Source organism: Coenobita brevimanus, chromosome 47 (genome assembly GCF_032717465.1).
Source record: "Coenobita brevimanus isolate Jiangsu-jjx chromosome 47, ASM3271746v2, whole genome shotgun sequence".
NCBI classification, from domain to species: domain Eukaryota; kingdom Metazoa; phylum Arthropoda; class Malacostraca; order Decapoda; family Coenobitidae; genus Coenobita; species Coenobita brevimanus.
The window spans coordinates 970001-995632 of NC_137000.1; the positions used below are offsets into that span (position 1 = coordinate 970001).

The 25632-nt window shown below is 40.4% G+C and overlaps 1 protein-coding gene across 1 annotated transcript; it reads right to left on the reverse strand.

The window, feature by feature from the left end:
* Nucleotides 1-7483: 7483 nt before the first annotated feature.
* Nucleotides 7484-18777, reverse strand: LOC145398968 (cytochrome P450 3A8-like). The gene is made up of 7 exons (XM_080271700.1): nt 18759-18777; nt 15640-15825; nt 14267-14954; nt 10974-11192; nt 10612-10672; nt 9084-9274; nt 7484-7662 (listed from the first exon to the last, which is right to left on the reverse strand). Exons 2-7 carry the CDS (start codon nt 15820-15822, stop codon nt 7484-7486), a joined length of 1521 nt encoding a protein of 506 aa, XP_080127826.1. The 5' UTR covers nt 15823-15825; nt 18759-18777.
* Nucleotides 18778-25632: the final 6855 nt, after the last annotated feature.

Sequence of the window (25632 nt, forward strand, 5' to 3'; positions counted from 1 at the left end):
TCCCGATTCTTTTTTTATAGGGTGTACGTACAAGTACTTTATGGAATTTATATGGCTTTTCTTCATACTTTCTGAATTTTTATATGAGTTTATAGCCCTCCAACCTAAATAAAAAAATTTCAGAGATAAAGTCCTTACACCATCTCTGTTATCATTCATTCTTAAGAGGTGGATGTGAATTCCTTAGCAGAGGTACTAATCAGTGTGGTGCCATCTGTTATCACCATGGAGAGGTGCTGGTTCTCGGAAAGAACATTAGGAAAGTGATTCCGATTAAATTCTAAGCCATTAATGTCAAGGTCAAACCCAGAGCACAGGTACTGGTTTTAGGTGGGTCAACACGTGGCGTATAGCCTATAAATATGAGGTCAGGCCAGTTGGTGCCTCAGTGCCCTCCAAGCAGTAGACGTGGAACAGCATCCCCAGATTCACGTACAGTCATGAATACTAAGGTAATCAGTCCTTCATCTGATGTTTTACTCTACACGAGTAAATTTAGGCACTGCGTTAAGATAGATTGTCTATAATCCACATCAAACACCCAAATTTCAGAGTGTTATATACAACAAATGTTCATTTTACTTTGCTGGTGTAACCTCGGGAGGCTGGAAACTTACAGTAGGGTTTCCTCATCCATGGTGTTTCATCTGTGCTCAAGATTAAGGATAGACTGGTGTGTGGAGAATGTTTGCACAAGTTGATCTGCACCAGTGGAGTGGACAAATGTAACCGAATTCAATAGAAGCGACTCCATATGGAAGGTCTGTTGATTTTTTTTTTCCTATAGAGAAACTGAAGATTATATAATGTGTGGTGAGTAACGAGCAGGTGGCATTATGAGTGGTAGATCAGATATTGGCAATGAGACCGACGAACAGTGGGCAAAGCTTTTGGAATGCATCATAGGGTATTTAGTGCATTTATGCTTCTACAAAAGGTATATGGTAAGGTAAACGAGGGGAAGAGTATGGAAGGCGTTGTGTACCTAAGGCAAGGTTGGCAGATATGTAAGTGGCTTTGGATCATGCTGGAGTAAAGCAACAATCTGTAATTTCCCCACAGATGTTCCTCACATTTTATCTCACTGCGAACCCAGGCCAAGTATAAGTGACAGAACTACATTTTCATATGCTACTAAATATTAGAACTCAAGGGTTGGCATCGATGAGGCTTCCGACAGTGAGCCGATAGGTGAAATGTGGTACGTTAAGCACCGGTCCAGCAATATCCACATGCAAGGACCGTGAGATGCAATGGGATATTGACAGTGTCTTGAAAAAGAAACTCGAATTATTAAGAGAGGGATTTAGCGGGTAATGAAACATGACGAGTCACATCCTCCAAATCTGTTTTATGTAGATGATACTGTGTTGCTTGCCTATAGTGAACAGCAATGTAGCAGACTGGTCTAGAGTTTTGTGGATATCTCTGAGCGTCATGTTCTGAAATTTCTTCAATTGTTGATCAGAGGAAAGTGTTGTTTCCTAAGAAAGTGTCTAACAGTGGGATATGGTGGTGAATGTAAAACGACTCAGAATAGTGAGGGAGTTTAAGTGCTCGAAGGCAATGGCAGAGAAGAGAGGAATATATGCGAGCTAAGGGAAAAAAAAAGTAGAGTAGCACTAAATCAAAAGGCGGCTGTGCTATGACGGTCATGATACGAAACAGAGGTCTAATTATGGTGGCAGTGAGAAGTCTGGATGAAGGAGTTTAAGTGCCAGCATTTACATATTGTTATGAAATTTTGGTGTCGCATGAAAAAGAAAAGCTGAGGGTAGGTGCAGTGGAAATGGAGATGTTGAGGAATGTGTGTGTGTTCAGCGCAGAAAGTAAATGGGATAAGGAATGACATGGTTCGGTGAGCGATGTTGGATAGGGAACTCTGTCTATAGGAGGGTCCAAGCGAGTGTGTTTAGCTTTAGATGATATGTACTATGCTGGAAGTATGGAAAGAACTGGTGGGAAATGGGAAGACCAAAGGTTGCAGCCGAACGTATTTGGAGGTAGCAGGAGGTGTGGAGGGACAGGAAGAAGGTGAATAGTTATGGTAAAAGAGAGTATGACGAGGCTAGGTTTGTTGGGTTATGAGGCGAGGAAAATGACAGGAGATCGAGATGGTTGGAATAATTATATAGGGTGGAGCGAATGACAAGAGGTCTACACCACCCTCCCTCTTTCTTTTTCCCAGTGATATGATTGTCATCGGCATGACTCTGGGTGTTTTCTTATGTGATATGCATAAGTGTGGATGTTTATGTCTGTGCGGTGAAGTCAGAATCTCAGGGGATACCTTGCTTTCTGAACGTTACTCCAGTTCGTTCTGAGGTGGGAAAAGAGGTGGCGATGAAGACCATGATAATGATGATATGACGAACTTAGAATTTTAAAAAACGCGGTTACTGTCTTTTCTCTATAGAAATGTATTGTAAGGAATTCAATGCTTTTCTCTTTGTTCTCCTTGTACTGCATTTGTGGCGATTGTTATGGCAGATTTTTGTTTACTGAAACCATTTTCTAAATATCTCACTAATACGTAAATCCCGACCTTAAAGACTCATATGGATACCAAGCTCAAGGTAACGTTAACCATAAATTTTCGATCATTTCATTCCTTCGCTACCAACTACATAACTAGTTTAATTATGAGACAACATCAGATACTACTGCAGAAGTTGAGGTATTCACCGTGTGCACAGAAAGCAAAACAACACAGCAACCCATCCGCTATATTACATTCCTGACCATATTTTATATTCCACAGGTGATATTTTGCTTCCTAGGCCTGGTGGTAGTGGCGGCGGCTGAATTAGTCCCTTACGCTGAAAGGCCTGACGCATCCCTTTCCAGCAGTGACTCCTTTGTTGACGTGGTAAAGAAGTTCTTGCCCTCTCTGGTGTACACCGCCAGGGCCCAGGGAGGATCCACCATAGACAGGGTGAACAGAGTCAACTTGGCCTTTATCCCTCTCGCTCGTGCTCTCGTCGCACTTAGGGCGATAGACCACCAAGACTACGACGCCCAGAGGGCCCTGGCAGACATTGACGGAAATGAACGCATCCTTCTCGTGATCAGCAGGTTTTTGAAGGACTTGGAGGATCTGGACAATGAGCTGCCAGCTGATTGGAAGTACAGGCCAAGACCTGATGCCGATACAGTGAAAGAAATCTCCAACATTGGTGTGGATATTGGCAGATCCATCGCCGAACAGAGCGGTTACGCAGGTGCCGAGCAGAACGCAGAAGCTATTGGGAGCAGCCTCTCCTCCACTTTTGATTTACTGGATCGAATGGGAGCATTCCCCTCACCCAGGAGTTATGACCAATGATCACGAGCCATTCTAGGGACAGCTGACACAGACTCCTTGTTCTTGGTATCATCATGTAAGTTTATAATTTATTAACATTATACGATCAAGACAAATAAAAACTATGAAAAACAAAACATTTGTCATGTCGTGTTTTTCTCCTTCTGAAAGCTGGATGAAAAATAAAGTTCATGGCTTTCATTCATTATTTGTAAACTCTCTCATTCTGCGAGAGAAAAATGTCAACTTGAACAGATTTTATCCTATTTAGATGAAACTAAATTTTGGCGCCTTGTGGTTTAGTGGGTAATTTACGGCACTCAGTCGGATTCAGCCGGTGAAGGTTTATATCCAAGGGGTGATTGGGGTTTATTGTTCACGTAATGCCACTCAGGGATGAGTGAGGCTGGTCACTCTCATCTTAAACGTCAGGACCAACTTGCCTAGCCCCAGGCTTCAACGCTCCTCATGGGGCAATGCAGGATTAGATGATGGATGGATGGATAGATGAAACTTTGCAAGGTTCAAAGAAAGGCAACGATAAAGGTATTCAATTTTGAGAAAAATCAGCCCAAGATCTAGGTAACAAGGAAAGGTCGAAACTCGAGGTGAAAGGCTAAGGTTGCAGGGCAAGGTCAACTCAGTTTTGATCCACTTTGAATCAAACTGGTGAGGGGTTAGGAGTCTGGCAAGAAAGAGGAAATTCGAATTTAAGAACAATCAGGTAAAGGACAAGGTCATAAAGCAAAGTCAACTGTGTGGCTCTTAAGTCAAATTATGGGCGCGGGTGTTGCACTCACTCAGTGCTCCTTGTTACAATATTTGTTTTCTTGACAGGAAATGCAAACAGCTTTTAGGAATGATGGTACTTTATTGTTAACTTTTATTGTATTACACTGTAAAGACTATACATGTATACCTTGTACAGTACATCTAAAAGGAATTCTACAGGCCTATGTCATCATGCCTTTTGCGCGAGGTGAAGCCTATTTCATTTTATTACTGCTATCTCCCAACAGTATCGAGAGATTTCTTGTTGTGAAGGGATTATTCAAAGCTATGTCTAGCCCCTCTAGTAAAAGAAAAATAAAATCAATGTAAAAGCCTTTAAATGTAGAAAGAAAATATAGAGTATGTCAACATGCCTTCGACAGCTGTACGAACAAAGGTAAGCCAATAGAAGTCTTTGAGAAGTGCAAGAATTAAGGTAACGTCACAAGAATTAAAATACAGGTATCCTTCCCTACCACTCTCAAAGACTTATGCCACGATAATTCTTGCACTCAATTTGCTCACCTTTGTTTTTGTACAGGGGTACAAGCACTGCCTTTTTCCACTGTAGTGGCACAGTTTCACTCATCCATGCCTTTTTACTTACCTCCAGCAAGCACTTCATTCCGCTCTCTCCACTACACTTAATCATCTCTGTATACACCTCATCATCTTTCAGCCGCTACACAGCTTTCTTCATCTCTGTGAGTGTCATGATCTAATAAAGCTTAGAATAACTTTACAGAATCATACAGAATTAACCAGACCAGTAATATTGCTTTTCTTAATGGGAAATTTTGACTACTTCACTACTCTGACATTTTTTTTCCGTCAGTACATACAGAAGACTGTATTCATTTCTCGGGAAGCCCCAAGTAGGTAAGGTGTTACTGAAGACTTACGTATTCCTTTCAATTCTAACGGTCTTGTGCTTAACTAAAGTATCTGTAGAAAGGAAGAAAATACTTACTACTACTACTACTACTAATAATAATAATAATAATATCATCATTATGATGGTGAAAGAGCCGAAAAAGAGAGAACGGCAAAAATGCCTGAAAAACTTACAGGAAAACTATACTGTATATTGCTTACTCGCTTTCTGAATGTAACCTGACGGACCAACGACTCAAGATAAAAATAAAATGTAACGATGCAACAATAATATACAAACAAATCTGGTCAAAATACAGGAAACAGTGGGCATTGAGGGATTTAATACCAACTCTTCCTTGGCCTTCTGTTTTCCATAAAACGCCTTTCTCAATTTAAACTTCATTATACCGCAGGGTTGGCATTGATTAAATCAAACTGATTTAATAATGTGATCAAATAACTGATTTTTTGTTTTACTAAAAAAATCAGTTTTATTTTTTTGATTTTTGATTTTATCTAAAAGTTAACAATAATAAAATCTGAAGGTTTATAAAAGTTGTGTATAACTTTGTGTTGGCATTCATTTATTCAGATACTTTATTAAGTTAGCAGATTTTGGAGAATAGTGCCAATAAAAATTACGTTGTAGGACAAAAAATATTTTTACATTTGTGTAACTACGTACTGAAATTATTTGTACATCTGAAATAATAAGCCATAAATAAAAAAAAACAAAGCCATAAGACTAGGTAGGCTATGCTTGGTCACTTAAGGCCATGTTATAATCATATCAGCTTGTAAGATTTTTCTGTGTGGTAATATAATCAGCTTTGGAATACGCTGCCTTGATTACCACTGGCAACTCAGCCTTAACGAGTAGTGTACAGACAGAACTTGAACAGGTATGTATCTGGATTCTGGACAGTGACTTTCAGCCTGAATCATCAGTGGATAGACAGGACAAAGTTGACAGTATTCAGTGTGCTGCTTTTGAAATATTAACTATATAATAAATAGAAAAATCAAAATGAAAATCAAATCAATCGAATAAAAAAATCATATAAATCATCGATTCATTTTTTATCTAAAAAAAAAAAAAAAATCACCAACCCTGTTATATCGACAAAGTATTCATTAATGACATCATCATCATATCATCATCATCGTCCTCCTCCTTCTCCTCTTCCTCCTCGTCATCATCATCATCATCCAGATCTCTTTTTCCCACTTAAGAACTGGGTGAGGTATGGTCCAGAGAGGGAGAAATTATAACAGAGAAAGAGAACCAACAAAAGTCTTCACAGATAAATGGGCCACAATCTTATTCACTGACCATTCAAGCTCCAAGAATCCTAACTCCATCTCACAGGCAAACATCCTCCCATGCTATACGATATTAAGGTGTAATGTGCACAACAAATCGCTCTGGATAATTTGTTACGAAATATCTTGAGCCCAGTTACGAAATCTCTAAGCTTACGAAACTAAATAATAAAGCCTAATAAAGCAATCACGAAAAATTACTCCTTATGATCCGAGGAAGTAAAGACGAGGCAAAGCTCATCATCCAAGGAGCCAAATAAAACGCTGAGGAGGAGTTGCTACGAATCTCCCAAGCCCATGAGAAAACAGCCTGATGAATAATAACTCCACTCTGTCCTAGTCACGAAAAAGTGCCAGGGAAAGGATGGAAATTTGTAAAACTGTCTTATCCTGATACTCAGCAATGGAAAATAAGCTAACAAACGATTAAAATTCCCGCCATGTTGAAATACAAAAACGAAAATGTGTCTTGGATTGGTTTTCTAGGTGGCATGGAATACTTCATAGCACCTCTTCCGTAGCGATTTATTTGGCCTATTCTGGCTAATATTTTTTTTTATGTTATTTATAGAACATCATTTTAAAATAACATCCAAAACTAGGTTCATCCAATGGCACCGTGGTCTAAGGTGGTTGCGTGAACTGTGGAAGTAAGTGACGTCTTCCCGTACTGGCACCAACGTTATACAGACGTCCCTGAACTCCTCTTATCTTCTGCAACAAATATAGTGTACTGCAGAAGACAGCCTCAGCATGCAGTCTACGGGGTTCACATTCAAATGAGACACGCTGCAACAACGGTAACAAAAACAATTTGCTGTATAAATTGTGAGAGGTGTTACGAAACCGCCTGAGCCAAAGTAAAGCAAATTTATACAATTACTAATGTTACTCTTTCTGATCCAAGGAAGAGAAGGCAGACTGCAAATTAAGTCGCTGAGGAAAAGGTGTTAGGAATCCTCCAAAGAACAATTACAAGGCTATACAATAATCACAAGTTACCATTTCCGATCCACTTCAGTGAAGATTAGACGAAATTCATTTGACGGCGGCATGATCCGAGTCTGATTGGTCAGTGTGATGCGCAAAATAAATTCCAGAGGAAGAGAATAATTCCATCGTGGCACTTCAGTGTGTTGAGCAATATAAATCGCACAGGAAAAGGTGTTACAAATCCTTCAAACAACACTGATCGATCGAATTCAGAAGCTACTCTTCCTTATCCTTATCCAAGGGGGTGAAGACGAGACTAAACTCATCGGAGGGCCGCATGACCCCTGGTGCTTTGCTCATCTCCAGCTCCTCTCGGCCAGGCACGAAGCTCAGTTTGAAATTCAGAAGCACTTTGGCCAGGGCTAGCTTGGCCTCCATCTGGGCGAACCGCATCCCTGTGGGGAAAGATATAAATAAGATACACAGACAGACATACAGGCCAATAGACAGACTGACAGACAGATCAGATTACAGACATACATATATAGACGCAGAGAGAGAGAGAGAGAGAGAGAGAGAGAGAGAGAGAGAGAGAGTCGTGTGCTCCACAATTCTCAACTACTTCTTCACCAGAGGAAGCTCATTTTTCTATATTTATACTTACTACTTCATGACGATTTTATTCAACCTCCACATGACAGATTCTAATGATTAATTTTTGCTTCCACAGACTATTAAATTCAGCTTAAGATATATCCTGTTATGAAGATGCTCAGAAAGAAAATATGTAACTCTCTTTCTCTCTCTCAGGTGGAGAAAATCGTCTGAAATCATTATTGTCATCATCATCATCCAAATCTCGTTTTCCATCTTACGATGGTCATAGTGACCTTAAAGCTGATCTGAGCGTGTTGACCACTCCGACGTAGCCATACCGTCACGGGAAGATTCATTTGACACCACTGTCAAAATCGGTCTACAACTGCGGTGGTTGAATCGGAAGACAGGCGGCCTGCAGTCTTAATGGACCCGGGTTCGAATGCCGGCTGGGGCAAGGAACAGTTTAAAGAAAATACTTTGTTAAAAAAAGCAGACTTTCCTGATCTACCAGATAACCCGCTGACACGTCGTAAAAGAACCCCCGCTAATACCAATACACCAGTCCAGTATGGGACAGCCCTAACATGTATTCAATATGGACGGTGGGTGTCAGCGCCGAAGTGGTGACACACGGTGGTGGAGGAGGACTACTGGGCCTTGGGATAGGCCACTGTCCCCAAGAAATAGACCCTGAAACCTTTGGCCAGAGTCGGACACAAAAAAAAAAAAAATAAAGTACAGGCGGGAAACTCCCCGGCTAAGGCGCGCTAAGGCCCTCAAACTGTCTTCGGGAATTTGTAAAGGACACCATCATAAATTAGGGGCTGCCTAAAACTCAACTCTGGTCATATGACCCTTTGCCTCAGCATATTTTTGTCCTCGGGTAGGCCTATGGGCTACTTTTAGCAAAACTACTCATTTTTTTACCTTCCCGAAACATGCTACAACTCCTCCCTGTCACGTGGCCAGTGTGCATGATGTCTTGTTTAATCTATTCTTACCACCACCAGATGACCATTTACAGATACTTTTCGAACTGAACGGGTTTTATATTTACAACCTTTCATTAATCCACTCTTACAACACGTTTATCCTAACTTCACCTAAGATCCCTAACTCTTAGGCTTTCCCACTATGCATTTACCGAATCTTAGAAAGACACTCAATTCTGAGTCTCTGAGAACTACTGTATAAAAACACCGTGAAGTGGTTATACGTACTCCTCCCTCCAAGATACACCCCAGATACAGCCAATCAGTTTCGCCTCGCCACTCACCGACGCAGTTCCTGGGTCCGAGGCCGAAGGGGAGGTATGTGCCACTCTTAATCTTGTCTCTGTTGTGTGGCAGGAAGCGGTCAAGACTGAACACCTCGGGGTCAGACCAGTATCGGGGATCGCGGTGAACACTCCATATGGGGACGCAGATCACCGTCTCCTCAGGGATTGTTTGGTCTGTTCCTGGCATCCTGGTAAAGTTAAATCATTATAAACAAAATATACAGCTGCAGACGAAACCATCGCTCCACGGTTTAGACAATACAAAACCCTAGTATGGTACATTATTATTTTTTTTTTTTTTACTGCAGAGTGCTGAGCTTCGAAGATCTCATCACTGATTTGGAAAGCACTGGTCTCCATCTCAAGTATCACGGTGAAATGAGCAAGTATTCATGTCCACAATTGTACAACTGTTGTCATATATTCTGATTCACTTTATTATGATAATGAAACAATGAACAATGACGTTCGAAACCAGTGATGCAATCTTCGGAACCAGGAAAACTTTCAGAATACTGTTTCACAGTTCTTCAGCTAAACTGTGGTGTCATATTCCTGTCCACAAGTGTACGCTCAGGGACAAAAGCTTTCCTACTAGATCACAGGGTCTACTTCACACTCTGGGCACGGCAGTCAGTTTCCTCCCTGACGCATCAGCTCGAGGCAAACTGCGAGAATAGGTACATCAAAGAAGGAGCAAAGGTTGCATCTTACATGGGGGTGGAGACAGACAAATAAGGAAATCCAGGAGCACTGTGGTGTTGACAAGGATGTGGTAGAAAGTGTTTCGAAAGTGCTTCGAAGAGTAAACCTGAGACTGCTTGGTCATATTGAACAAATGGAGAACAAGTGATCAATTAGGACAATGCATGTAAGGTGGAAGAAGAGAACGGAAAACCAACGGTAAAGTGAAGAGAAAAGTCTGTTGAAGAACGTGAGTGAAAGTGGTTTCAGATGGAGTGAGGGCTATTTGATGGCAGGAAACAGGATAACATGAATATGATCTATTCATGGTCACCCCTTTCGGGATGAGGGTATCTAAATGTAGACTTGATATATTTTTAATGAATTATTGGTAAACTTTAGTGAACAGCAATTGTAAAGTGTTGATATTACTTCACTCAAAACACAGACAGCATTAGATAAGAAAACAATATCTTCCACTCATGAAATTTTGTCATTCTTCACACTCCTAATTGGGCATGATGTCTGGTAGTTATACGCTCGTTTGGACTGTCAGTTCTGGAAGACTGCATACTGTCTGTGTGGATCTGAGTGGATACATACTGTCTGAAAAGTGTGATAGGTGAGGGAGAGGCCGAAGATGGATAGCCAGGAAATGATCAGTTTAATGAAGGAAACACCTGTGGCTCTCCCTGCTGGAACCTGCCTGTCCTCATGGGTCCCCCCTTTTTTTTTTTTTTTTTTTGGGGGGGGGGGCTATAATTTTAGTTCTTTTTAAGTCAACTTAATGAAACATTAAACATGAAACTGGGTAACCTACTTCCATCAGATAACGACTTACTTGTAGGGTTTGGTGCAGACTCGCTCGGTGATGTAAGCTGGTGGGTTGAGCCTCAGGGTTTCTGAAGTTGTATAAAGATATGCTGAATTATTGCAGAGTGAAAGCACTGTAATTTATTGTCATTTACGTTGTTTTCTACCTTGATCCTGTATGCTGATCATACACTACAGTGTAATGATGTACTATTTACATTAAGCTTGGTATCGTCAGACTTTTATACAGCACTGGGGAAACTGCTTGAATGGGAAGAGTCAGATACATCACTATTAATTCGTTCACACTGAGCGGCCTTTCCTAAATTGAATAAAACGTCAAGATGTAATAAGCTAAAAATTACGTTACCAGAATCACGACCTGCTGACCTGAGACAGCTGCATCGAGAAGGTTGGCCTCCATGACTGACTGATAAGTGAGTGCTCCATGTTCACTGATTATGTCCTGCAGCTCCTGACGCACCCGCTGCTGCTCCTCAGGGTTGCGGGCCAACTCAAACGCTGTGAAGCAGAGGGTGTTGGCCGTGGTGTCGTAGCCGGCCAGGATGAAAAGGATAGAATTGGCCACCACTGCCGAGTCACTCAGGGCTGCGCAGCAACGAGCACATAGGAAGTTGACTTGTGGGTGATATTAACTAAATGAGAATTGAAAGACTTACAAAAGTATGAGAATCTCCCGGTATGTAAGGGACCAACATCCGAATTTTTGCTTACCTGAATCGCCATTTTTGCACTGTATTTCGTTATAAGAGAGAGTATTCCCATTTATCTGAACTCTTAATACACAATACCATATGCAAGTAACCGTTTCGACAGTGTACGACTGCCAATTCTGAGCCACTGAACACCCTCACCAAAACCATCAGAATGTAATAAAATACAAATGCTGATATTTGCTAGAAAAAAGTACAAAATCTCTGGAATATTACCTAAACTTTGTAAACACATATAATACTACTAGATTTCTTGCTATTTTGTAAAAATCTTCATATTACTGCTAGGCTTCTTGCCACTAGACATAAACTGCCATTAAAGTGAAGCCTTTGCTGCTAATGATAAACTGGCAACACTACAGCAGTTTGCTGACATGGTTGGCGGTCGAACTTCGGGTTTGATTTTCTGAGGTAGTGTTGTTGCTGGTACTGTGCATCTTCAGGTGCTTACTTACTTTTGACAGTATGTCATGACTAGTTGGGTAAGGTCACTGAGAAAAGCTGTATCTTTCAGCAGGGTCTGTCATCATGTAACTGACCCAGAATGTTAACAGACCACAGCAAATGCAATGAGTTCAAATTTATTGTTGTGAATATTGTTACTGTGCACTGTATGACCAATGTTACAGGTACTGTTCTGGTCTGGAAGTTTACTAATCATATTATGATGCTGTTAATGGCTGAATAAGGTCATACAAGAGCAAGTGCCTATGGCCGCTTTACACAACCCCAAAGAATCCGTGTCAAAACATCGTTCTCGTTCCCCTAACTCGCATATCAAAACGACTTTTTTTTTTATATAACATTTTCAGATAAAGGAAATGTATATGGGAATAAGGTTTATCTTGGCAACTAAGCCCCACCCTCTAAGCAGATAATGCAGTTTTAAGTCATGAAATCGTCCCACTGACCAGCCGAGTTGTTGTCCCTACTGATGGGAATTTGTTGGAGCATGAAGCACTGTGTGGCCAGATGTCCTTCCCGACATCAATCAATGCTCATGAGGTGGGATCTTTGGCGTGGTCACAAGGGCCAGTTTTAAGGTTATCTTAAGCCATAATTGGTCACATTGAGCTCAGCTGAGATTTGTACCATTTCGTTTTGCCAGCTTAATTCGGTACTAGGCCTGGGTCGTAACTGTATAATAGTACTAGCAATAACCTTCAACCTTCAGCTGCACCTACTTATACCAACAAGAAAGCTAAAATGGATGACCACACTCCAGTGTATGCTGTGTCCTTGCTCCTACAGGAAAAGAAAGAAAGAAAAAAGAGAAAGGAAACGAATATGTAGTGGTGTCTCGCAGTGTGTCTAGTTTACTGTACTAGAATAAGACAATGGTAGCAAAGTGGATCTTTCCCCACCCACCAACCCTCCAGCCATTTTTTTTTTTTTTTCCAGAATGCACGTCCAGCTCTCAGTGGGCCTACTTTAGAAGAGGTAACTGAGTGTGTGAATTTATTAATGTTAATCTAGTGGTTACATAAATATTTCATTCCTTGCTTATTAGTGTTGCCAAGAATCCGAACCACTAAGTTTCTTGGTGGTTCCTTACCCTCCACCGGCGACTTTTCTGAGGCTGTGTAGAATTATCTCACGTTCCTTACGTGGATGTATTATTCAGATTCGATTGTGTTGAGTGGCGGGCGTATGAAAAGCCGTCGCAATCGCTGTAGGCAATCCTGTTAGGACTGTTTTGAAAAGCTGATATCTGACGATGGTAATTCCTCCCAAAATGCTGATTTGGATTTATATACTGGTGGAATCACTTCAACACATACACATTCCACATTAAATTGCTTATTTGGTGGTCGGCCTACCACACACACAAAAAAAAGGCATTACAGGAAAAAAAAAAAAACGACGACGACGACTAGAGGGTTTGATGTGCACCGAAGACCCTTACTATCCTTGTTTTATTTCAGTACAGTAGTCTAGTCACTCTCTGCGAATTACCACTACATAGGTGATTCCTCTCTTTCTCCTTTTGCTACTTTTTCTGTAATATGCTCCTCCGTTTCTGTGTTGTTCTTGTAGTCATGTGTAACTGAGGGCTGAAGGTTGTTGGCCTTACAGATGTATGGTCTGATCACGGCAGGAAATTAAACAGACGAGTCGAAACTGTACAAAACTGACTGAACTTTATGTAGCCAAATCCTGTAGCAAATTCCTTCTAAAGTGGATATCAATGGTAACATTCAGACGAGAAAAACGTCTTAAAACTTTCATCCCTTGACTATGTGGACACTAACTCCTCCCCCCATTCGAGCGAGACTGAATGAATGAAATTGGTTGGCAACGGGAGTGAAGAACGTTTGCGAGGTTGAAAGTCACTGTACAACATGTTCTAACTTCTTACTAATAATTTAAATACGATCAATTTCGGACATTTCTTCAGATGATTGATGAACAATTGATTTGTAAGATTATTGAATAATAAAACTGAAAAAAAAAAAAAAACTAAACTAAACGCCTCTTGGCCAAACGACGATAATGACAACCGCTCAGTACAGGACAAGATATGAGATTGAGATAGCTGGATGAAGGACGGGAGATTGAGATAAACGTGGGGAGATATGGAGTGAGGAAGTATTTATGGGGGGTGGATTGTCCTAAAATGGAATAGTACCGATCATGGGCAGAAGTTTCAGGAATGGAGGTCCATTTTAACGGCCGCTCACAGGATAAGGACGATGCAATAGACAGACAGACTGAACAGAGTGCAATATGTTGGTAGGCCGTAATTACAAATCATCTACCTGTTTTTTTCCCCTCCGCCTCAGCACGTGGTGATGCAAATGAGAAAATAATTCAGTGGAAATCTTAACAAACTTAAGTCCTAATTAGTTAAGTAGTAGTATATATAACATGCATTATTAAAATAAGGTACATAAACTTAATTCTTTTTTAAAAAATGTAAAATGTAAAGCTAAAATTTAAGCTGCTTACGGTATTTTGGAGCTTTAGAGGTTGAATCCTTCTGGTCTTCTCTTGCCTCCAGCATAAGATCAAGGAAGTCTCCTCTCTTTCCTCCCGTCTCCCTCCTCTTTATTGTCTCTTCAACTACTTCCTTGAAAAACTGTGTCTCAGGAGCTGAGAAAGTTATTCCGAGAGCAGAGCAGAGTTTTGGGACCATCATGAAAAGAAAGAACTTTACCATTCTCCTAAATGATACATCGAAGAGTTTGTCAACTTTCTGGACAAAAATGGAATCTCCATCCACAAGTGTGTTGGTCTCCATGCCAAAGGCGCACGAGGAGATAATTTCAAGTGTGTAGAGTCCGAATGTTTTCCTCAATGGGATGGAAGACTTTGATTTCAGCTCCCTGTTGATGTAGGATACCAGAGCGTCGGCCTTTTTCTCAACAAGGGGGAACATTCCTTTCATCTTCCCAGAGGTGAAGGTCGGGGACAACACCGATCGCAGGCCCTTCCAGTGTTCGCCCGTCGTATTCGTCAGGACGCTGTTCCATATCTCATCTGTTTTTGATTTAAATTGGAAAGTCCTGCGATCAACAAAATGGTCGAAGTCCCTGATGAGTACAGTCTTGATGAGCTCTGGATCGCCCACCAGGAGTCTTGGCGTAAACTGATCGTACAGTCCACACAACTTGTCGCCCTCATGATGCTTGTACACCTGACCCGCACCAAAAGAGAAGGTTAGTTTTAGGTTAGCTTTAGAAGTTATCATTTATGTAGCCTATTACCTTTTTAAATGTATTGTACAGCTGCTAATCCTTGCTATTTCTCATCGTTTCTGCACACTTTCTGAAGATGGGGCAACTGTCTAAGAAGCTACTGCAACGTCAGAAAGTGGCAGAGAAGAATCTGACGCCATTTCGAGGGGAGAAAAACGTGTTGGAAGCAGCAGTTCTTTCTTCACCATTGCCACCTCCCCTCTCAACTGCCTCCCCCCCCCACCACCACCTCACCTGACGACCCTCAACCTTCTACGTCTTTAACTTTGTCTTCTCCAACATCCTCTGCTTCTTCATAACCATCCCTAATTCTAACTCACAGAATAAAAAAAGTACCTATGTTGTTTCTAATCATACAAACACTGCAGGTAAACAGAAAACGAGTGATATCTCTGAACTAAACTTATTGTCCTTTGGAGTGATGTAACTCCATTAGTTTTGAACGACCGCCCTCCAGAGTCCAGGCTTTGTCGGAGAATCAAGGAACGACCGATGACAAAAGCCGTTACGACCTTGAGTTGTGCCACGGTCGGGCCTTGAGTCACGTATGTGTGACAGGGGCTTAACTCCCTTACAATCACCTATTTTGGAAAGGAAATAATCACAAAAGAAAATGCAACTCACCTCATCAATAAAGAGCCAGCTATGTGTTGTTTTGGACATAAGCTTGTGCAAGTGACCAACAAGAGGCATAGTTCCTGGAGCAGTTGGTATCCCGCGAGCCGCCCAGTAGTTGTGACGGTAGCGGGAGTATGTCCACACTGCCGTCACCACCGCCGTCACCACCAGCACCAACGTCACCAACATCCTCTGTAACAGTGGTGGTCGAGCGGTTAGGGAAGTGGTCTGTTTAAAAGGCCTATCGCCATCGTCACCATCCTGCTCTCTTATGATGGTGGTCAAGTGGGTGCTGTTTGAAGTAGAATCACACTGTTATCACCAACATCGTCTGTAATGGTGGTGGTTAAGTGGTCTGAGAATTGATGTGCCCTTTAAAAGAACCAACATCCTCTGTGATGAGTCGCTCTTAGTAGGACCATATGGTCGAACAGTGACAGTATTTAAGCGTAAATGACAAGGCAAGAACCACGTGCTGTGATGCTTGCCTCAAAGTCGGAATGACTGAGGTGACAAAGGAAGAAGCAGTCGGTGGCGAACTGAATTTCAGGAATAAGTGTCAGGGTTTAACTCGATACTTCAGCTCGGTTTTGTCGGTCATCAAGGATAATCGCAAAATAAGTGCGGTATCAAACATAAATCACATCTTTTAAAAGTATTTGGTTATTGTTCATGCAAGTGAGGAAAACCATTATCAGACGAATAGCACCAAAACTGGGTTCAAACTTTTAAAGATACAGTGGATGTACACACATTGTTGGATATCTTGGGAAAAAGTTACTGATGATGCACAAGTGACTTCTCAAATGTCTCCACCATTTTCCATTTAAAAAAAAAAAAAAAAAGTTAAACTGGGCACCAAAATTGAGCTGTCATGGAAACTCTTCAAGCTACAGCGTATGTAGGCACATCGTTGGAGCCTCAAAGAAACTTGGATTATTGTACAGAGTTAGTAGCTTCTTCCCTGATGAGCAGTTGGCTATAGTTTTATAAGAGGCATGCGCTCTAATATTGCCCGCCCCTGTAGAGTGGATGTGGGGAGACAAAATTCAGAACAAAGCTGTTAGAGTTATTAATAACCCTGCAATTACAAAGAAACTACCTCCCCTACATGTAAGAAAGAATGTTGCCTCCCCTGCATTATTGTACACATACTGTACTTTTATTGCAAATGCTCAGGCGAAGTTGCATCCATTGTGCCACCTGTCCATGCCTTCCACTGTGCTACACAGGCATCATGTAGCACTCATGACTGAAATGTCGCACTGCCATATTGCAGAACTTCCGCCTATCAGAAATCTATTATTCCCCGAACTGTATCTCTGTAGAACTCGCTTCATCAGAGTTGTTTCCACCTACACTTCAGCCTACAGCTGTTCAAGCCCAACTGATATATTTTTTTATGTATCGAGGACACCAGTAATCTGGTATATGGATATTTTTTTATTCATTTGTTTTTCCTTCCTCTGTTCTATTAAAAAAAAACAAAGTCACCACTATACCGCTGAAAAAGCCACAACGCGTCAGTCTGAACACCAAAGCTTGGATATCTCGGACATAGCTGATGCCACAGCAAACTTAAGCTTATCACTGGAAAGCTTATGGAGAAGTCATAGGTGTTCCTTAAGTAATGTGTATTAATTTCAGTGGGCATTAATAGCAGGCAAACAGAATGGCACACTTCTTTTAGCTGAAATAGTATTTGTAATCTTGCTCGCTCGAGTTTGGACGCTTATACATAATTTTTCCAAGCGCCATTATTTCTATTTTTAAAAAATAATAAAAAGTTTCCGTAGCTCACTATTTGTACGCCTGGCAGTGCAGCTCAGTCAATTGATAACGGGTGGAGTGACGCTTAGGTGCTTCTATTATGTTGGGTATAACAGGGGCCGTTTTTATAAAGGATCCTAAACATTGGAACAAATCCCCATACCTGATAAAAATAGTACCGAGAGCAATTTTGCTTCGCGGTTTTTTTTTTTTTTTTTTTCACTTCAATATGTGAGTCCTACCCAGTTTAACAATACCTCCGTGCAAGGGTCATTGAGCTCGGTCGTATTTTTACGCATTAATACACTGTTTTAACTGAAGTATGTTGTAGCTTTCCGGGTGATGATACTATACATTCTTATCCGCAGTTAACTTCTGCGAGTTTATAATCGTATGGTCCAAGCACACATCATTCATAACACAGGGCTCGATTTCACAAACTTATAATCACTTCCCTGTTATTGACGGGCGTAGCTACCACATTATTAATGGGCTGGCCAAGTCTAATTATGGGGTGGGCCAAGAACTCTGCTGGGGGTCCGGGAGTATTCCCCCTTAAAAATTTTCAGAATAAAATTCTTTGAAAGTAGCATTAAATTATGAATAATGTCATCGGAATTAAGCCACGCAGTACATTATTTATCAAGTTGTTTACGTGTCAAAGGAAGGGGGGTGTTGCATGAAAACAGCTTAATCATGATTGTGTGACGTAACAAAAGAACAGAACAAGTCCATCGCGTTTCCGAGGATAAATTGTAACTGTACCGATGCAGGACAGACGCTTGGAATAACTCACATACAATGGTCATGATTATAAACTACGCAGAATCCTGACATAACAGCCTAAAAATTAGACATAAACCAAAATAATCGCTCTCTGTTAATTGCAGAGACGAAATGACAACCGCTTTTAATGGTGAGATACAATAGCTAAGAGTATACAGTACGTTAAGGAGGGTCGTTGTTCAAGTTCCATAGGAGGCATCTTCTTAGCAGTTAATCTGCATGAGACCTTAATATTATCTTCCCATATTTACAGTTTTAATACCAACAAACAAGAGGATGCTGAGGTGCTACATCCAGAAAAAATCGCTTAGAAAGGGATGATACGAACTCTCCAAACACTTCGAATCCGACTATAACAGGTCACAGATGTAACGCCTACATAAATTAGCAATAATTACTGCGTTTGTATGGCTAATCTTAGTTGTAGGGGATGACATGACATATACCTATAATATTAACAGATACTTTTAACATTACCTCAGCCAATACAGAGCGTTGATAATAGATGTACGGTAGCTATAGCAGATCCCTGACAAAACATTTACTAGAAATCCGAGGAATGCACCTACTTCGTTGCCAAGGCTAGTAGTGAAGATGAAAGCAGCCTCCACACAAACACTCCCGTGAAGACTTAACTACAGTGGTGTGGAGTTTGGAACTTCCGACAGGCAGGAAGGTCGGCACAGGCACCGGCGGGAAAAAGTATCGTACCACGCAAGGTCATGATGTTGCTGTTTCTTGTCGCTTCACGTAAAGGGTGCATTTTGAAGTGTCTAAATTAGAAAGTACGGGTACGGGCCGACCCTTCATTAGCGATTTTTAATGCACATTACACTTCAGTACCAACCTGTATGTTGTTGATGCAGGCTGTGTCAATAGAAAGACACAAGTTGGTGTGTATTGTGAGGAAAAAAAGAGAAAAAACAGGAAGAGATGCCACTAACATTCTGGTGCCAGTGTCCCCCTCACAACTGATGCAGCCATGCATTATTATTAATATTATTGTTATTATATTTTTTAATGAAGAAAATTGTTATTAGTCAGGGTCTGTAATATCGTAATTCCCTCGCCCTCCTCTCCTGTCGGTGATACTGAACGTTGGTGGAAACTTAACAGACCGTCATTACAGGTGGTCATGAAACCAAGAAAGATACGCCCCAGATGGGTTATGAATCGGGCATGTGAAAAACTCCCACCGATGCGTACGACTAAAAATTTCGTATTCGGTATTCACAAATAATTTTTTCCTTCAAAAATCAACGATGATGAAGTATGCGTTCGCGTTTCTATGCACCGACTTCCGATGCAGTCGTCAACACCGTCATACAATAACTGCATTATGGAAAGGAGTTAATGAAGGCCATAATTATCTAACCCGTTCCACAAGCCCACTCCGAAGCTGAATAAAAACAACTAAAAAAAAAAAAAGAAGAAAGAAAAGTAAAAAGCATATTATTGTAGAGATCTGGTCTGTTTTGGTGACATGGTGGTGGAAAACTAAGATAACTAGTCGACGATTTGAAAGGGTTAATGTCACTGTGAATTATCTGTTTTGTGTGAGTAGAGGAAACTTTGATATACCACCCCTCTCTTGATCGGGACAACTCTGGAATTCTGACTCACCTGAGTGAGTCATAAGACCCTGAGAGTTACTACTGTCACCATTAACCCTCCCATGATATCAGTTCCAGGTGACTGCAGATGGTTTTATCCAGCTAAGAGTGAGTCAGTGGAGTCGGAAAGAGTAAATACCAGCACCACGAACCCACTCACGGTCGGGGCAAATCCACTATTCTATTCAGGTGACGCCAGACAATTTTATGTAGCTAAGAATTGGGCTCGTACTCTAGGCGGTTAAGGAATCTCTCTAACACCTATATCTTACCGATTTATTTTTGAATACGGCTAGTTAATATCGTTTTCTACGTTATTTATGCAGAGTATGGTGATATTAGAATAGCTTAAGTAACAAAGAAAACGAAGGCAAGGTATAATAAGAAAAATTAATCGTTTAGGAAGAGTTGTTAGGGAGCTAACTCAACCGACGACATTACGTACATTGGTCACTGGATATTAAGACAACACTGTCACCATTAACCCTCTCATGCTGAGGACAACTTTAGTATTCTATTTGAAATAAAACCCAGCTCTGTATTCAGCTATGAGTCACAGGAGCCTGAGAATGATAAAGTTGCAATATCGACATGACTAAGTAAATAGCTGAGTGGAAATTGGAATATACATCATCTACTTTAATTTTCCTGTCACTTAGATATGAAGAAATCAAAGGAACAAAAGACGTTAGTCCATAGCAAGGGAGTTTGGACGGCAGAGAACGGGCCTAAAACACAAAGTACAAGCCGAGAACACACAATTCGGGCCTAAAACACACACTTCGGAGCTAAAACACAAAATACGGGCCTAAAGCACAAAATACGGTCATAAAACAAAATACGGACCTAAACAAACAATAAAAGACCTAAAACACACAATTCGGGCATAAAGCATATAACAAGGGCCTAAAACACATAATAAGGGCCTAAACCATACAACTAGGGCCTAAAACACGATTCGACCCTAAAACACACACAATGCAGCCCTAAAACACAAGCAATTCTGACCTAAAACACACAATACTGATCTCAAATATACAAAACTCATAAAGCAGACAACATGGACTTAAAACACGCACTCTGGACCTAACACACACACACACATAAATACGGGAAACACACAGTAATATATTAAAGCACAGCCGCGGCCCAAAAACACAAACAGTAAAGCCCAAAATCAAACAGGGCCTTAAATCACCACCAGCACAGCTCTAAAACACCCACTTAAACACGTTCGAGGTTATTTCTGATTAGGCTTGAGTCCCTATCTAGTGATACGATAACGCTTTCCCGATTGAACGCATTCCTAACCTTTTCAGCCCGGCTCGTGTATCATCTTTTTCCTTATTGTTACGAGACCATTTGATCAAGCCCTCAGACTCCTGTGACTGACTCTCGGCTGAATAAAATCGTCTGGCAGAATAATGGGACTGTACCGATTGTGAGAAGACCTGGTTGAAGATGATGATGATGATGATGATGAGAAACGTTCAGGCTATTTAATACTAAGAGTGTAGATCAAAATTTTCTATCTATGCATTTATCTATCTCTGTTTGTCAATAAGTGTGCCCCAAGCTGAAGAAAATCGTCTGGGAACAGCAAAAATAAAGTAAAAAAGTACGTCAGCATATTGAGGGACTTAACCCCTTCAGTACGAGACCTCCATCCTGTGTTTTAAACCTGTTCAATGCAAGGACGACTTTTCTATAACATCTTTGTTATTTCCAGACGATTTTACTAAGTTTGGAAGGGAGTTTTCGACCCGAAGAATGTGTGGATACCGTACCGCTTCCACTAACCCCTTAACTACCTGAGGTCTTCCCTGAGCCAAATAAGATCGTCTGACTCCAACAGGAGGAAAAGGAGAAAATACGTCTCTTCTGACGACCAACCAATATATTCAACTTTTTCTTCTTCAATGAAACGTCACGTAACTTCCCCCGCCAGACGACAGCAGTGTGGACCAAGTTCACCCTGCATCCCCTCTCATTACCCTCAAAGGAAAATCAGATTTCTCTTAGCCTTCACGAAGATGAGTGTGTTAAAGTGTCTTGTTCTAAACCACCGCCTTTTGTCACTCGTCCCTGCGGGCATCACGAGCCACCAGTGAACTGAGATTAGCACCAGGTTACCTGAGTTTAATTACACCTCTGACATCTGCCCCAGCTTCTGTTTAATATTAGCAAAGTACCCTTTATTATTAAATATACTGAGGTAGTTTGGTAGCCCCAGGGAAGATTCCAGGCTGACTGTTTTTCCCCAGTACCACTTGATGGTAACTAGTGCCAAGAAATTAGGCCTAGCAATGCAGAGCAGTAATAATGGGCTAACTGGGGTATTTGATGATGGGTGGTCGTTAAGAATTCCACTGTGTTTCCTCTCACAACAAATTTATTTTGTGGCGTGAAAGGTTGATGAAAGAATCTCATTATTCTGCACACCTTGTGAACAAGTTGCGTTGAAATTACTTAAATAAACTTACCGCACAATTATCCTCTCATACAGTTTGTTCCCTACATTCTTTGAAATAATTAACAGCTAATTAAACCTTGCTTATTGAATAAATAATTACTGTTAATGAGATAACACCATTAAACACTGGTACTATAACACAGGTCTACAAATTTAGTCATTAAAAACTGTGTTAAATCTGAGTAGTTATTTTCATTGCGCTTTGGAACACAGTAAAAAAGTAAATTTAGAATGTTTCCATCACATCACAGTTTACTACAAGATTAAAAGAAATTTAATCAATATATAGCAAATTATACATTTCAATCGGTCTACAGCATACAATACTGCTCTAAATTAGTTGAAAATGAAAATATTTACTCAACGTACTTTTTTCAACATACCCTGTATGCATAATATGTATACTCACATATAACTTCTTTGATCTTTGTAACTTCTCAGTTTGTTTGTTTGTTTGTTTTTTCTTTTGCTTCAGAACTTCGTTTGGTGGCCAGTCGTTTATACTTTTTCTGGTGCGTCCCTGTGAATCATCCAGCAGTAGTCCGCCATCGTTCTGACTTCTCAACGTCCCTGGTACCTTCTTTCCATGTCCTTGATATTCTGATGAAATCTTTCACCCTGCTCTTCACTCATCGCTCCAAGATTTTCGGGAAAAAATTCCAAATGCAAATCCAAAACGTGAACAACAGGTATTGCTGCATGTTTATTACCATTACGAAGAAATACCCCTTTCAAGATTCTTTTAGATGCACCTATAAAGAGTCTTCATTCTTCTGCATTATAATCTCTGACCAGTTTCTGCACTAAGCCACTTGCGTCAGTGAAATAAACCAAGCATCCATCTGTCTTGAAATATGGTGCAAACTGTTTTTCTCTATTTCGGGACCAAGAAAAAGTTCTGTTTGGATATACGGATTTTTTTTTCTTTTAACTGGGACCCCATGAGCTCTGTAGCATCTTTGGGGAGACCGAGGTCTCTGACTAATCATTAAGTTCATCCTGAGAGAATGGCTGTGGCCCATTGCCTGAACACGTTGGGACAAATTTTTCATCGTCTACTGTAGCACTCTCTTCCTCTGAGTGAGTTTCTACTTAATCAAGACTATCAGGTGGAGTAGGGATTGGTCGATCAGTTCCGTGTGGTTCAGGTCTTAGTGCTCATGGATGATTAGAATAATCAATTTCCTTCTGATTCTTTTTGTTGTATCCTTGAATTTTGCAGGAATATAAATAACACTCGTTACTATGATATTTGGGTTCCTACTCAATTTCATCAAAATATCAAAAGCAAGATCCTTCTTTTCACCCTTGTCAGTTGTCTTGGTTCCTCAACACAGGCAGAGCAAACAATGGCAGGGGCCAACTTTTTGTCCTGGTCACCAAGTTTTATTCCAAAGTAGGAGTAATAAACTTCTTTAACAAAACGTATTATGTTCTGTCTCTCTTTTTTCGCTACAAATTTTACACATCTAGCAACAAAGATCAGGTCTTCACACAACCTGAAGATGCCATTATATGAGTGTTAACAGTACTATAAAATTTAATTTTATCTGTAGAGAAAAAAATCAATATCACTACCTCTGCAATAAAACACCAGTATTTTCAATAATCATTACCATGATAAAGAAATACTCTACTGAATGTAATTCACAAGTGCAACAGTCAAATGAGTCACACAGATATCCCTGTGACTCACTTGACTACTGCGGGCTTGCTGTACTTCAATACTTGTATGACTTATCAGTGTGTTGTGTTCCATATATATATTCTGTCTTATTATCAAATATAATAACTGTAGTTTTAAACATGGATTTTAATATAATAGAAACATTTTATCACTGTAATAAAATATCCATATGTAAATGATTATGTAGTGCGAAGTGATTAGAAAAAAACAACCAAAACAATATAAAGTAATTTGTGAAAAAAAATATTACTGAATGGAAAGAAATGGGTTTCATTTTTTTAGTTCAGCACTTAAAAATATATAAAAGTCGCATGAAATAATAATAAAAAAAAAAAAATTCAATGTACACTTATCTGGAGGAAGGAGTCACCATGCACAGGGTAAGCTGGATCTATCTCAGTTATCTAAACCCATTAAGAGGATAAAAATATTGGTAAAAACTAAAGAAAGGAGGAAAAGAGACCAAATCCCCCTGCCACGGCATGACTGTACTCCCTTTATCACCACAGAGCATGCCTTACACAATACAGTACCTGATACGAAATTCACAAACATTCTGACTTTTTTTCTGTAAACACCTCATAACCGTTTAATGAAGATCAGTATCTGGTACCATATTTACAAATTTTCCGTAGCCTTTTATCTCCAAACAGCCCATGACCATATAAGGAAAAATTATATTCTCTGGAGATTAAGATGTGTATAGGAGAGTTTTATTTCTATTTTTATCTCCACTCGAACAGCTAATGTAAACTTTACAACCAAAATAGAGCGAATACTTTAGAGGAAAAATGTAGATTTATAAGAAAGATAAATTGCTATGAAAATTGTGATTCGTGAATACTACTTAACACCCTCGCTAAATACGAATTCGATATTCGCTAAAAGTGAACCACTACAGAAATTTGTTTATCGTGAAAACTGCTTACGATCCATGGTGCTGGCGTACGATGTGCTTGTCGCCCTCACCTACCAGCACCCAATGTGATGACAACACTGCAGTTGCCAATTACTCGGTGCCAAATTTCAGTGAGATTCAGCAACGTGTTACATATTACATAAATATTCCATCTCTATAGATTTTAGTGTTTTTCAGTTACTTTCTGGAATTTTGTGCAGTTAACGGTTTTCTAGCGTCCCATGATTCATCCTTTCAATTACTCCAGCTTTCTGTTGTTGCCTTATATGGAGTTGTTCCGTTGGAGGTACTTCCATTCAGCAGCAACTTTACACGTTTAGCTGTAGTAAATTTAGCTATAGAGATTTTAGCACCTCTTACAGGGATTTCTTGGAGATTTTTGGATTCTGCGACTTTCCTTTTTGTTAAGATTTTAGCGGTATATGCATTGTTTAACATGATATGGCAACTCACAGCCTCCCACTCATATCCTCGTGCTTGTGAGTCTTACCTCTCCGGGTCGTATTCTCGTCGTAGAAGCTCCCTAGCACTTCCTTACCAGTATATTTCTGCCTCAGGAACGTCAGTATAGTTTTGGTTGGTATTTCTGCAGTCTGTGTTGATAAGAAAAGACAATAAAATGTAAAAGAATGGTAATCAAAATAAAAAAATTCGCCAATAGGTGTTAGAAGGCCTCCCGAGATGAGAATACCGCTCAAGCGTGACTCGGCTGCCGGAGGGGAAGGGCATTGGGTCGAATAAAACTCATTTC

Excerpts from the sequence above, each read along its gene's own strand:
- LOC145398968 (XM_080271700.1), bottom strand. The coding sequence starts at position 15,822 with ATGTTGGTGACGTTGGTGCTGGTGGTGACGGCGGTGGTGACGGCAGTG. Across the intron at positions 14,955-15,639 it reads GCTGGCTCTTTATTGATGAG|GTGTACAAGCATCATGAGGG; the intron begins GTGAGTTGCATT and ends GGTGCGGGTCAG. Across the intron at positions 11,193-14,266 it reads CTCTAAAGCTCCAAAATACC|CCCTGAGTGACTCGGCAGTG; the intron begins GTAAGCAGCTTA and ends GTTGCTGCGCAG.